The 15608-nt window shown below is 42.4% G+C and overlaps 1 protein-coding gene across 1 annotated transcript in view; it reads right to left on the reverse strand.

Annotated features, from left to right (window-relative positions):
• Positions 1–3643: 3643 nt before the first annotated feature.
• Positions 3644–15608, reverse strand: part of LOC138953833 (amidase-like) — a 39161-nt gene continuing 27196 nt past the window's right edge. The window contains exons 6-11 of the mRNA XM_070325778.1: positions 14950–15150; positions 14208–14282; positions 13520–13679; positions 12681–12743; positions 10372–10659; positions 3644–5489 (exon numbers count right to left, since the gene is read on the reverse strand). Of these exons, the coding sequence (XP_070181879.1) occupies positions 5281–5489; positions 10372–10659; positions 12681–12743; positions 13520–13679; positions 14208–14282; positions 14950–15150 (996 nt within the window). The 3' untranslated portion in view covers positions 3644–5280. The remainder of the gene's footprint in view (positions 5490–10371; positions 10660–12680; positions 12744–13519; positions 13680–14207; positions 14283–14949; positions 15151–15608) is intronic.

Genomic DNA, 15608 nt, shown 5'->3' on the forward strand with positions numbered 1-15608 from the left:
CAGTTTAACTGCACGCGGGGACGGTGAAATAGCACGCGGGGACGTTATTTTATAACATTCTGAGAAAAAAAGTTTTAAAAAAAAACCAACCCTTTTTGTTAAAAAAAAAAATACATAAAGGATAGTCAGAATGTTATTATATAACGTCCCCGCGTGCTATTTAACCGTCCCCGCGTGTCCCCGCGTGCTTTAGACACACCCTACATGGAGTGTGCACGACGGTCTGTTGATCAGTAAATGGCATAGCTGATGTGCGTGCCATACGTGTACCGAAGCAATTTCCCGCGAGTGTGTATGCATAATTATGTACATCATTATTAGCAGCTGACCCGGTTAGAGAGCTATTTGCAAGAACTGACGCCTCAAATACATTTCATTTAAATTGAAAACTGTCTGATTCAAGCGCGATGTTTATGTGTTTATATGCGTCTGCAAGTATGTCATATTTTTCCTCTCTATTTCACGTAACATCAGTGTAGACATGAGGCTGAAATACACACACACACACGCACGCACGCATGCACGCACTCGATAACGCACTCACGCACTCGATCACGCACGCACTGACGCACCTCACGCACGCACGCACTACATGCGCACACGCACGCACATGCACTGACGCACACTGATGCACACACACGCGCAGGCACGCCGGCACGCACGCACGCACACTGACACAAACACTCACACACACACACACACACACACACACACACACAGGCAGACAGCCAGACCGACTCACCTATAGATTCACGTACTTTCTGTCTCTCTGTCTCTCTGTCTCACTCTTGCTTACCTGCTCTTGCCATTCTCGCAAAATCAGCAGACCAACAGGATTTGACAAAGCGGCAACACAGCTATAAATTCCACTCGTTCGTCGGCGACGAGTTTTGAAACCGGGTCAGCTAAACTGCAAGAGAAGTAGGCCTAACGCCGTTGGAGTCCCCGAGTTGTTTAGTTGAAACCCGATATTTGCTGAAATCCAGCGCAAAAAAAATACTGGGTATGGAATACGTCACAAATGGCTGGGTTCAAAGAACGTTACTGCTATGGTCCATGTACGAAATACAACACAACAAAAAACCGAATACGAAATACCGCGTGACATTTGGAACTGAGCACGAAACAGCTACAGCGAAGCATCTTCTATATATATATAGATACGACTAGTGTCTGTCTGTCTGTTCGCGATGCACGGCCAAAGTTCTCGATGGATCTGTTTCAAATTTGGTGGGCATATTCAGGTACACCCGGGACACAACCTGGTCGATGAGATATTTCAACACGTGCTCTCAGCGCGCAGCGCTGTGCGCGCTGAACCGATTTTTGTGTTGTTGTTGTCTGGATCCACTACCAGTAACTCTTCCTTATCTTCTCCATTGTTTTCAGCCGCGATTATCTCCCTTCCTCCGTGTGGCGTCAATCCATATTCCCGTTACTACGTTAAAGCCGGGTCCCAGGCGCAGCCTGGTATTCGGCTCTACTTCTTCCCGGCGAAGCCGGTACCCGGCGAAGCGGGTAATCATCTAGTAGAAATATATTTATAGATAGTCTGATAGATAGGAAACTCCTTCACTGCGCCTGCGAGGATCGCGTGAGGCGGCGGAGTTTCCTATCCCTCTAAATATAGGTCCCTGAGCGAAGCGACGGCTGGGGTATTCCTCTACTCACCCAAAGAGTATCTATGACGGTTGGTTCTTAGACTCACCGTACGTCACTGCCCGGGTCATCCTGACCTCAGGTCAAAAATGTGTTACTTCCAATAGCCGTGGACCGATGATTATCAGAATGGGGTCAGCTTATGAAACTAGGACAGGAGAACTAGACCGCACAGATCTTGACCTGAATGATAGTGTAGTTTTGGTGTTTACTCATTCTGATGGTAATAATGATTCACTTTGATATGCTGTGGTCCTTATGGATTAGGGGAAGGGCTCCTAATATGGACCACTTTTTGTTTCATGCCGATAACTAGCTTGTTTTCTTGCGAAGATATTTCATTTTGTGTTTGGTAGTCCTTCTCTCTTATGTTAACCGTTGGGCTGAATTAGAGTGAAATAGCTCTAATAGACATTTAAACAGCAAAAATTTAATACAAATGGTCCATAATTAGTAGGAGCCTGGGCGCCTGATATGGAACAGTGAAGCGACCTTCACGAATCACTTTAAAAAGCCCCCAAAACTTCAAAATAACATGATACAACTTAGTGTGCAGGTCAGACTAATTAAAATATGCTTTAGGTTTCGAGTTGATGAGAGCATTATTTGAAGCAAATTATCAAATTCCACGAAAAGAAGACTATTTGTTATATTTTTTTTGAAATCTCGAGGGTTATTTTCAGCAAGCTTCTTAATGAATTAATGAAAATAGCCTTTAAATTTTATTTTCGTCGATTTGTTGAAGGTGGTCCATATTTGGGTACACACACATACTTTGAGATTTTGCTAATATTTTGTGTTTGCAGTAGAAAATCGGGACCAACACTGCTTAAATTTAACAAATACGGTCTGAGATGTCATATATAGCAAGTTTTGTGTGATAAAAGCTTCAGCTGTGGACAGAAACGAGTCCGTTTTAGGCGACAAACTTAGAGTGAACGCTGCCAAAAGAGAAAAAAAGAGAAAAAGCCTAACAGTTTTGAGGTTTGTGTATATCTGAAACTGTTTTGACATGTGCATGTTATCCAGAAAGGGTGAATACAGCCAATGAAATTATTTTGAGCGCTCTAGCGCCGTTAGTTTGTCAGAACCGGAGGTGGTCTATATTAGGAGCCAGTCCATATTATGAGCCTTTCCCCTATATTACCTTGCTGCTCATGGATAGCCAGCCACACCCACAGCCAGCCAGCCAGGCAGTAAGAGAGAAACTGAATGACAGTAAGTCAGTACAGACAGATGCAGACACGCATGCACAGACACACCACACACAAATGCACTGCACACGTACAATTCCATGAGACTGACACACACACACACACACACACGCACACACTGACACACACACGTACACAAACACACACACCGCACGCGCACACACACACACGTGACACACACACACTCAGTGAGAGTGTGTGTGTGTGTGTGTGTGTGTGTGTGTGTGTGTGTGTGTTTTGAGTGTGAGTGTTTGTGTATGCGTTCGTGTTTGCGTGTGTGTGTGTGTGTTTTGTAAATTTTTTCAGGAGAGTCTACGTACGTGCACGCGCATATTTGTGTGATTGTGCCAGTTTGTGTATGTGTGTGTTATCGTGCGTGCCGCGAATGAATGTGTTAGTGCGTGCGTGCTTGGCGCGCGAATATATAAATATATATATATAAAATATCAGAATATATAGTATATATATAAAATATCAGAAGCCACGGTTGTGACAGAAACCATTTAAAGTCACCAGAGACTTTCCCAAGAGGAAACCTGTGAAGAGAATGATGTGTGTGTGTGTGTGTGTGTGTGTGTGTGTGCGTGTGTGTGTGTGTTTGTGTGTGTGCATGCGTGTGTTTGTGTGCGTGCGTGCACCGTGCGTTCGAGCGTGCGTGCGTGTGTGTGTTAGCGAAACGCGTTTCAGAGTGATTATGTCTGTCAGTGTAATAATGCAAATGAAACCAAAAGACAAAGCTGACAGAAAATGACAACACCTCTCAAGAAATCTTGTTTTAGATATCTTTATTTATTTATGTTGTTGCTAATTTTGCAGCTTAAATTACGATGTGTGTTTGGATCGCATAATGAACAAGAGGCGAAGCCTTCAAGGCTCACGTAAGAAATCGACAAACAGTAACACAAACTCAATCACTCCGTCACACATACACACACACAGTAAGCATAGGTGACACGGTGCAAGAGTGCGAGACACTAGATCTAGATCTGTCTGTCTGTAGCCTACTTACGGGGACACGACTGCCTGAGATGGCCAGATCGACACTGCGCTTTCGACAGCGCTGCGCTTCCTCGCGCAGACACTGGAAACACGCTGTGCAGATTAACCTGTAGGAAATCTCCTTTGGTATCTTCTTTATCTATTTTTCTGGAGCTACGAAACCGAACAATGTGAAATCGTCTTCTCCGAATCGGCGAACTGCAGCTCGGTGATAACCGTATTTATACCACAATCCTTCACGCGATCTGACCTAACCTTGACCCCTGACCTGGTCTACATACCACACACGACACAAACCAGTCAGCTGTTTTTACCCCCCCAAAACCCCCCACCACCTGTTTTCTTTGGATACACACTTTAACTACATACGTGCCGACGAAATGTTGATCATTGTAAAATTAGTATTTCGGTGTTCAGTCAAATGTTAAAGTTTCTACCACAGACATACATACATACGCACGCACGCACGCACAGACAGACAAAAGTTAGCATCGGCATAGGCTACACTTACGTGAGCCAAAAAGGCTAAGGGGCCCGCCATAAACTTTGGAGCAGGCTATGAGAGGTCTGTTTTTATCAGTCAAATCTTACATGAAATATACACATGTACAAACTGTTCACTTTTCCGATTAAAGTGTAGTGTTATTGTACTGCAAAGTACAAACATAGAAAACGCGACCTGTCTGAGAGTAAGCATACAACAGATCTAGACATTGATTTTTATTGAAAAATAAAGAATGTAAAAATAATTAGATTTAAGTTAAAAAAAAAAATAAGAAGAATAAAATAAAGTAAAATAAAATACAAATTACTTAAACAAAATATAAACACTACTACATGAGACTACATGAGTCACGTTTTACATGATATATAATGGAAGACAATATTACTAAACTGGTTATACCGATATATATTGTCAGATAATGCGTAAATTTACAGTAAAGAAAGTGTGACGTGGCATTACATTCGAGGAAATTGCGAGTAAAAAGGCAAAGTTAAATGCCTAGACAAGTGATTCGTGACTCAGTGTTTGCAACATAATTATTGTAATATCTAAGCGCAGTGTCCAAAATTCAAGAAATCCATTGCAAGTTACCCAATTTCACTTTTACTGAATCAAAATAGAGGTCAAAATCAATACTTTTGACAAAGAAATTACTTAACTGTCGTGAACCCTATTTCATACCCAATAGACGTGGCTAACCGCTGTTGAAGAGAGTTTGTTTGTTTGTTTGTTTGCTTAACGCCCAGCCGACCACGAAGGGCCATATCAGGGCGGTGTTGAAGAGAGTTAATTTGGTACACTGAACTTGAATTAAACTACACATTATGTTGCACGTCTCTTTATCTATTTTGATCCAGCATGTTTGCAGCGGTACATAAGTTGAAAATCTGTAAACTGTTCACTTCATCCAGAAAGTTTCTCGAAAGCCCTGGCAAACTGAAGAACGGTAACTTCGTCGAACTTGCGTCCCACGATCATCATGCCGATGGGTAGCTTCCTTTTGTCCTGCCCATCAGGGGGAGAGAACCCGGCGTTGATGGAGAGAGCGGGGTGACCGGTGCTGTTGTAGGGCATGGTGTTTGCCACCATTGACATCGCATTGAGATGCAGCTCTGTCAGATGAAGGGTTTCAATCGGTTAGTTAGGCGACTGGAGTATATGCACTGCAGACTGTAGTAAACACCACCGAAAAAAAATCACAAATGACATCCTGACAAGAACAAAGCCTTCACGGTCTGAGAAACAAAGGGACGCAAGCGCTCTAAATGTATACGGCATGCGCAACAAGACTAAGTGAGAGTTGTGCGGAACGAATCACCTGGCACCTCTTGTCTTCAAGAAGCACTGATTGAAATGAACAAGCGACTTTTATCTTTCACATTTCGCAGCTCTTCCTGATTTGATTACAGCCTTTACGGGTCATCACTGAAAACATCAATCCCTCAACCAATGTCATCTCTCTGTAACTAAATGTCACCTGCGGGATCACCGATCTGTACGTTTTGCCATTATCTGTTTTGCGGTATATACGTACAAGGAATTTTGAATCTATAGGTATGGACTCGTCCTACCCGCGTTAAACTTTATCACCATTCCAAATTGTAATCAGCCCCACCTTATTACGATCGGTGTCATATATTTAAATCTGGCCTAACGACTTTACGCGCAAGGATTTTTTTTTATGTCCATGACTATCATAATTCGTCTGCTCAGTTGAACAGATGTGTCATTTACATTATGGTAAGGGAATAACCACAAAGTTTTGAATTTGAATATGCTTTGCTCAAAAGCGTTTTTCTCTTGTTTATCATCATAGCCAATTGGGTGCATCTATAAGTTCATCAGTTTCTGAAATATCGCCAATGCTAACGTTTGGCACACCATACGCCATTACATACAAACGCACACACGGACAGAGTTGGATCAGTTAATCACGGGGGATAACCGGTCAAAGGCCGAACAGAAGCCGAAGGCCGCTCATGACACGTGTGAAGGCAAGTTTTGTCTGTTTTCTAGGTATTGTTTGATTTATGTCGGGATTTAAGGTAAGCTACTGATTCAGCGATGACTAAATTTGTTTCTCGATGCATAAAAAGTCAGGGAGCGATTGATATTTGCCCGTAAATAGCCTTCAAAGCTGAAAATGTCCGCGATCGAGCACCGGAAATGGCTCTTCGATGGGTTTTGCAAGTAGAAATGTGCTTTATTTCACCAAATCAGCTCGTATTTGGTGTGGGTACGGGATTCTAGAGGACGAAGGAGTCATAAGATGTGCAAAGAAGTGCTATTTGGGAGTAGAAAAACTAGAATAAATCTTCCGAGACAGTAGACAAGAGAAGGTCATATTTGAGAGATGCGCGTAGGCCGATTGTCTTTCCGACAAGCGAATGATACAGCAGATTAATCATTCGTTTTGACCAGAAACCTAGTCTCTAGTTTTTATGAATGAGTTTTTTAATTAAAACAATCACGAGAACTCTCTCGCTTAGCCTAATGGCTGTTCGATGGGTTTCGCAAGTAGAAATGTGCTTTATTTCACCAAATCAGCTCGTATTTGACATCGGTTTGGTATATATATATATATTTTCTAATCCTACCGCGAACTGGATAGCAGACGCGGCACGACTGTTGCACCACACTTTGAAGTAATCCCACACTTTGAAGTAAATTACTTCAAAGTGTGGGGATGTGCCCCACACTTTGAAGTAAACCCATTTTTTACTTCAAAGTGTGGGGGGATCTTCCCACACTTTGAATGAAGTAAACTCAGTTTTTACTTCAAATTGTGGGGGGATCTTCCCACACTTTGAAGTAACTTACTTCAAAGCGTGGGACTTTTGCATCGCCTGTTTGAGCCTGATGATTTTGTCAAAAAAAATGGCAAAGTCTTTTGGATCTTTCTTTCTTTCTTTATTTGGTGTTTAACGTCGTTTTCAACCACGAAGGTTATATCGCGACGATTTTGGATGAGTGAACAGAAAAAGTGAGCGAGCCAAGAAACATAGTGATGTTTGTTATCAGGCTTTAAGCAATGTCCCATTGTTGAGTGTGACGAAAACTCGTGGTGACGATTTTAAAACATGTTGGGTCACGCATGGTCCAACCTTACATGGTCCAACCTTACATGGTCCAACCTTACATGGTCCAACCTTACATGGTGCAACCTTACATGGTCCAACCTTACATGGTCCAATCTTACATGGTCCATATATATATTATTGGACCATGTAAGATTGGACCATGTAAGATTGGACCATGTAAGATTGGACCATGTAAGATTGGACCATGTAAGATTGGACCATGTAAGGTTGGACCATGTAAGGTTGGACCATGTAATATTGGACCATGTAAGATTGGACCATGTAAGATTGGACCATGTAGGGTTGGACCATGTAAGGTTGGACCATGTAAGGTTGGACCATGTAAGATTGGACCATGTAAGGTTGGACCATGTAAGGTTGGACCATGTAAGATTGGAACATGTAAGGTTGGACCATGTAAGGTTGGACCATGTAATATTGGACCATGTAAGGTTGGACCATGTAAGGTTGGACCATGTAAGGTTGGACCATGCAAGGTTGGACCATGCAAGGTTGGACCATGCAAGGTTGGACCATGCAAGATTGGACCATGTAAGATTGGACCATGTAAGATTGGACCATGTAAGATTGGACCATGTAAGGGTGGACCATGTAAGATTGGACCATGTAAGGTCGGACCATGTAAGGTTGGACCATGTAAGATTGGACCATGTAAGATTGGACCATGCGTGACCCAACATGTTTTAAAATCGTCATCACGAGTTTTCGTCACACTCAACAATGGGACATTGCTTAAAGCCTGATAACAAACATCATTATGTTTCTTGGCTCGCTCACTTTTTCTGTTCACTCATCCAAAAGACTTTGCCATTTTTTTTGACAAAATCATCAGGCTCAAACAGGCGATGCAAAAGTCCCACGCTTTGAAGTAAGTTACTTCAAAGTGTGGGAAGATCCCCCCACACTTTGAAGTAAAAACTGAGTTTACTTCAAAGTGTGGGAAGATCCCCCCACACTTTGAAGTAAAAAAATGGGTTTACTTCAAAGTGTGGGGCACATCCCCACACTTTGAAGTAATTTACTTCAAAGTGTGGGATTACTTCAAAGTGTGGTGCAACAGTCGTGCCGCGTCTGCTATCCAGTTCGCGGTAGGATTAGAAAATATATATATATATATACCAAACCGATGTCAAATACGAGCTGATTTGGTGAAATAAGCACATTTCTACTTGCGAAATCCATCGAACAGCCATTAGGCTAAGCGAGAGAGTTCTCGTGATTGTTTTAATTAAAAAACTCATTCATAAAAACTAGAGACTAGGTTTCTGGTCAAAACGAATGATTAATCTGCTGTCTCATTCGCTTGTCGGAAAGACAATCGGCCTACGCGCATCTCTCAAATATGACCTTCTCTTGTCTACTGTCTCGGAAGATTTATTCTACTCCCAAATAGCACTTCTTTGCACCTCTTATGACTCCTTCGTCCTCTAGAATCCCGTATCCACACCAAATACGAGCTGATTTGGTGAAATAAAGCACATTTCTACTTGCAAAACCCATCGAATAGCCATTTCCGGTGCTCGATCGCGGACATTTTCAGCTTTGAAGGCTATTTACGGGCAAATATCAATCGCTCCCTGACTTTTTATGCATCGAGAAACAAATTTAGTCATCGCTGAATCAGTAGCTTACCTTAAATCCCGACATAAATCAAACAATACCTAGAAAACAGACAAAACTTGCCTTCACACGTGTCATGAGCGGCCTTCGGCTTCTGTTCGGCCTTTGACCGGTTATCCCCCGTGTTAATGGTGTACAGCAAAATAGGATACCGTCTCACCATAAGAAAACAATTCTGATTGTCTTCGGACCAGGTGGGCCAGTGCACTGTGTTTTTTTTTCATTTGAATGTTTTATTTTGTTTGAATGTTATTTTATGAAAGTAATGAATAAACAATGATAAATGATAGTCACTTTTTGTATTTTGGGTTGCTGGTTTTTGTTTTACGCGACAAAAACGGTCAAAAACAGACAAAACAGGAGTACAGGGGGAAAGTAATATTTCAGCAGATATGATTGTCACACTTCTAATTATTGTTATATTTTATCTTTCTGGGTATGCTCTAGGGGATTACGAAGCAGATTTTGATTATTATATTTATATTTGGAGTTAGGGACATTTCTTTGTTACAACCGTCAAACTTTAGGGTAACCCCTGCAAAAATGTTGTTTGAAATAACCTGGTTATGACTGTAATACAATGGCAACAAAATCCTTTCGTAATCCCCCAGAATGTGATATTCTGCACAAACTGCACAAAAAATTATTGCTCTAGCTAAATTACAGCCAGAGAAATCGCAACACCACAGATGCAACTGCCGCAAAAATGGCCGACATTAGAAAAACGACGTTGAGGATAAACTATTCAAATATTGTCTTTATTGACACATAAATATGACACTTTAGACAAAAACACAGACACACATGCACTTTAGGTATGTTATGAGACCATTATCTGCAAACAAATTTAAAAGGGTTTTGATCAATTTGTCCATTTTGCACTGGCCCACCTCCCCTTAATTAAGCCCGAAGTAGACTTCGCGAAGATGGCTTTGCAAAATCTGTTACCGGAAATTGAGTGCCATAATGTATTATTATGCAATGTTGATTATATAGTGCGTGTGTGTGTCCGCGCGTGTGTTTGTGATAATGTTTTATAGTGCATTGTGTTATTCATTGATATGTGTCAGTGCTTGCCCTGTATATAATGTTATGTTGTTGTTGTTGTTTTTCTCCCAATGTTTGTACAACGTTTTGAGCAGGGTTAAACCCTGGATACATGCGCTGTATAAATGTTCTATGCTTTATTATCATTATTATCATTATCATAGCTTCGCGGAGCCAGCTTAGTGAAGTACTAAGTCGACTTCGCCCAATGAATTTGAGGTTTTACCTTTGAATGAGCAGTCCTTGGCAGGCATCTTGGACGCTGTGTACGGCATAGTTGGCATGATGAGCACATCGAACTCTTGCAGGGCAGCATCGTATTTCTTGGTCAGTTCCAGGATCAGATTTTGACCCTTGGCGTAGAACTTGTTTCCGTACATGCGGTCAATGTGGCTCATGTAGAGGCAGAAGAACTTGAAGATAGGTTGCATGTCTTGTGGGTGGGTGGTCCGCCCACGGAAGGTGGCCTCTTGAAGAGACGTTGGGTAGAACCCTTTGGCGAAAAACCCCGTACCTGTGTGCCGATAAATATGTTATTGGTTATGTTTGTGGCAAAAGACAAGTCATATCACGCCAGACGTCGACATTTTACTTCCGGTATGAAGCCGGACACGTGACATTGTCTATGCTTCTTTTGTCTAAATGATAGAATCCCACAGGTTCCGTTCCACTTCATGACAGTGTGGTTTATGTCCGCATGGTCAATTGTTTTACATGGTGTAAATAAATAGAAGATGGGTTGCATCTGAAACTACTTTTTCTTCTTCTTCTTCTTCTTCTTCTTCTTCTTCTTCTTCTTCGTTCATGGGCTTAGACTCCCACGTTCACTTATGTTTTTAGCACGAGTGGATTCTTACGTGTATGACCGTTTGTACCAGGCCATTCAGGCAGCATACGCCGATTTCGGGGGCATCTGAAACGACCTCCAATATTCTGAGTAATATAAAACGCCCTTTTGTTCGCATTATAGGCGTTGTTAGTTGTGTGCATACGAGCCAAAACAAAAACAGTATGTATATCACACATTCAGAGAATAAAGTTGAATTGACTTGAATACCACACGCCTGCGCGTGTGCTTGACTCGAAAATTTTTAAGTACATTTTCATTTGATTAATATACTTACCCGAATCACATATAAGCATTAACGCAGTCAGAGATGCTAAGGTCCTGAAAATCGCTACCCGTCTAACAGTCAAAGGGAAGCAACCCCACAAACAAAAAAGTGTAAGTGGAAGCGTAGCTAGGGACGCTAGCCATGGGGGTTACCTCCCCTTGGAGTGACCTACGTCACTATCGTTTCCCGAGCACGTGATAGAACTCATACGACTTATAGAATACTTAGAAACTATAAAGCGGGGAAGGTGGGAGGGAATTACCTATGTGATTCGGGTAAGTATATTAATCAAATGAAAATTTACTTAAAAATGTTCGATTAAAATTAATTACATATTCTTACTCCGAATCACATATAAGCAGGTAACTCCAACAAGGTGGTGGGAACATAAAATATCTCTGAATAGGACTTGTCCGCTTCTGCTTGCCGCATGCCGGGCGTAGGAAGAAGAAAGTCCTGTTAGTCCCTACGACGTTTCTCGAAATTGATGAAACATAGTCTGTCTTCAAAGAAACTGTTCATAGAACATCATAGCATCCTCCTGAACTGAGGACTGCTAAAGTCGATGCCTGAGATCTAGAATAGTGCACTCTAGCAGGTGCTGGAGAAAGGGCTGACTGCCCCCCTCCCCCCCCCCCCCCCCTTGTTTGTAACCACTCATGGATCTGCCTAATGATGGTAAAAACCACCCAGATAAGGTCAGCTTAGATAAAGTCCTTATCATCTCAAGTCTAGTTGAGACCTGAATGAAACTGACCCTAAGCTTCGTGAGTTACGCCCTCTTCTCAAAAAAGAACCGAGATTCGCTAAACAGCAAACCCCCGCTCCCAAAATGGCTACCAAAATGGCGGCCAAAGAAAAAAAAACTACCGAAAATCAAAGTCCAACAGGACAGAAGAAATTCAGTAGCACGAACAACAAAAACGCTAGTCAAAAGACTAACTGGAAAGATCTCACCAGCTGATGAAGCAGCCAGCAAGTAGACGGGTGAAAAACGAGACCGATGGGAGCCAGGCAAACACCAAGCAGACAGCCACGAGAGCGATAGAAAAAGCGACCTCCTCCTCTGAGTGAAAAAAGTCGTATGAGTTCTATCACGTGCTCGGGAAGCGATAGTGACGTAGGTCACTCCAAGGGGAGGTAACCTTCATGGCTAGCGTCCCTAGCTACGCTTCCACTTACACTTTTTTGTTTGTGGGGTTGCTTCCCTTTGACTGTTAGACGGGTAGCGATTTTCAGGACCTTAGCATCTCTGACTGCGTCAATGCTTACATGTGATTCGGAGTAAGAATATGTAATTTAATTCCGGTTTGTGAGATCATGCGCGTGTCCGTGCGCTAGTACTATAAGTATATGCTTGATTGTGTGTGAGTAAATGTGTTAGACTGTTGAAGAAAAATGTCCCGTGGGTACGACTTACCATTGCTTTCATACATGCACTTGTAGGCACCCTGCCCGCCTGTCACGGTCCATATTGCACCAGCTGAAATAACAACACCGTATTGTAATGCATATTGTTTTTAGTCACTGTGGTGCATGTATTCTAGTCATTTCATATTTTAAATCTGACACTAGCAAACACAGCAAGGTCTTATGTACAGTGAGTTCAAAAATGAATATTGTTATATGCATCCAGTCGAGAACATGGTGTTTAACAAAGGGATAATCTTGTGTAATAGTCCTTGCTAAATCCCTTGACCAAACAAATTGCAAACGTCAACTTTTAAATTGGCACCGAAAATGTTTAATATGAACCTTTCTTTCTTTCTTTCTTTCTTTATTTGGTGTTAACGTCGTTTTCAACCACGAAGGTTATATCGCGACGGGGAAAGGGGGAAGATGGGATAGAGCCACTTGTCAATTGTTTCTTGTTCACAAAAGCACTAATCAAAAATTTGCTCCAGGGGCTTGCAACGTAGTACAATATATGACCTTACTGGGAGAATGCAAGTTTCCAGTACAAAGGACTTAACATTTCTTACATACTGCTTGACTAAAATCTTTACAAAAATTGACTATATTCTATACAAGAAACATTTAACAAGGGTAAAAGGAGAAACAGAATCCGTTAGTTGCCTCTTACGACATGCTGGGGAGCATCGGGTAAATTCTTCCCCCTAACCCGCGGGGAGGGGACCAGGAACCTGCTATTATCCTTTTCAAGCATCCAACAAGCAACTTTTACCCTTCAAGCAAGATATGGCGTATTTCTATATTGTATTTCCATAACTTACAACAAAACAATGCTTCTCAACCTACCATCCTTGTGCATTGGGATGGACGTTTCTTTGACGATAGCGCCCACCTGTGTTAGTTTGTTGGCCGCTGCCCTAACCACTGTCTTCACTGCCTCTTCTGTACACGCCTCAAACCCTTCGGTCAGTAGGCCCACCTTCTTTCCGGACACGCCTTGCTCCAGCTGAAAGTAACTTTCACTTATTCCCAAAAAAAGATACGAGCCTCCTTTCAACAATCAAGCATTTGTCAAGAGCTGGTGTTGTCTGAAACCTGCCTGTACGGACTACAATCAAATGATTCAAGTTTAAAAACTTCTATTTCATTCCGTCTCTCTCCTTGATTCAGTCGCTCTCCCTCTGGTTCTGTTTCTCTCTGTCTCTCTCTCTGTTTGTCTGTCTGTCTTGTCTCTGTCTGTCTGTCTGTCTGTCTGTCTGTCTGTCTGTCTGTCTGTCTGTCTGTCTGTCTGTCTGTCTGTCTGTCTGTCTGTCTGTCTGTCTGTCTGTCTGTCTGTCTGTCTGTCAGTCTGTCTGTCTGTCTGTCTGTCTGTCTGTCTGTCTCTCTCTCTCTCTCTCTCTCTCTCTCTCTCTCTCTCTCTCTCTCTCTCTCTCTCTCTCTCTCTCTCTCTCTCTCTCTCTTTCTCTCTCACGCACACACTGACGTACTCAAGATTTGATTGTCTGACAGAGAGATTGAGAAATAGGTAACACACCAGTTTGGTGTACTCAGGAATAACAACATCAGTCTTCTGTCGCGGATCTCTTCCGTCGTCGTCGCCCGCGATCACCTGCAATTATATCATTGCTCATTAATCTATCCGTACAGTTTGCCAGTTGGGCTATTCTAATCGGAAAAGAAGAAGAAATAGAACAAAGTCATTTCTAATTGCATCAACCGGACCCCTTCCGGACCCAACCCGAAAACAGTTAGTTAGTTAGTTAACTGTTGCTTAATGGGTCCAGCGGACCATTTAGGCCAAATCAGGACCCCCCCGAAAACAGTTCTCATCACAGTATAATGGTTATCTTTAAAAACAATACAAAAAACTAAACCATTAGCTGTTGTTTTCATATAAATAAATGTAAGTACATTTCATGAATATGCAAACAGAAATATATCATTGTTTAAAACAAAACAAAAACAAACACACTCAACGGCCTATTTGCCAGAAGCCGACCAGTTCAATTGGTTTTTAGAGGCGTATGTTTCAAAAATGTGTGTGCTATATGTTCCTAAAATGTGTGTTCGTGAAAACTTGTGATCAATGTCCCATGTACCAAAATCAAACTAGATCAATATACTTTAATTTTACTTGATATTTAAATCCCCGCTCTAGTCAGATGTGTGTGGTCCATTGACCAAAATCAATCCTCCAGAAACGGAGAGACAGAGCTAGCAAGAGACAAAAGGACAGGCTGAAAAGCATATACTCTTTGAAAGCAAAAGATTCGAACCTCCAGCAGCAGAGCACAGTCAGTCACGGTCCTAGCCATGGGGCCCAGGTGGTCCACAGTGGGCTCAATGTTGGAGGCTCCAGTGTAGGGCACGAGGCCCCAGGTGGGTTTCAGGCCCACAATACCCGTGAAGCTAGCGGGGATCCGGATGGACCCTCCCTGGTCTCCTCCTATGGCCAGGTCCACCTGACCCCCACACACCTGTAGCAAGAGGAGCACACGTTTTATCTGTTATAGGTGATGCAATCTGTGATGCGTTTGACCTCCTTCCATACCTTGGCAACCTCATTTTCTTTGACGGAAGTGATGAAGGCCAAACAGTTTAACTTGCCCATCGGGCAATAACTTAGCAACATTCAGGAATCCAAATAAAAGTTTGACCACCTGATTTCACCTGACCCACACACACCTGTAGCAAGAGGAGCAGACATTTTATGGATGTCAGGTGGTGTATTCTGTTACAGTAGACCAGCTTCCATACCTAGGCAACTGCACCATCTTTGACGTAAGTGATGCAGGCCAGACAGTTTTACTTGCCCATCGGGCCAGTAACTCAGCAAAACTGGGTAAGAAATCCAGCAGCTGTTTTGCAGTGTCCTTCGCAAAGGATCAGTTTTGCGTCGCAAACACTCCAGAGGTAATTTTGAAGATGTCTCGTT

The sequence above is a fragment of the Littorina saxatilis genome, linkage group LG17, assembly GCF_037325665.1.
Source record: "Littorina saxatilis isolate snail1 linkage group LG17, US_GU_Lsax_2.0, whole genome shotgun sequence".
Classification (NCBI taxonomy): Eukaryota; Metazoa; Mollusca; class Gastropoda; order Littorinimorpha; family Littorinidae; genus Littorina; species Littorina saxatilis.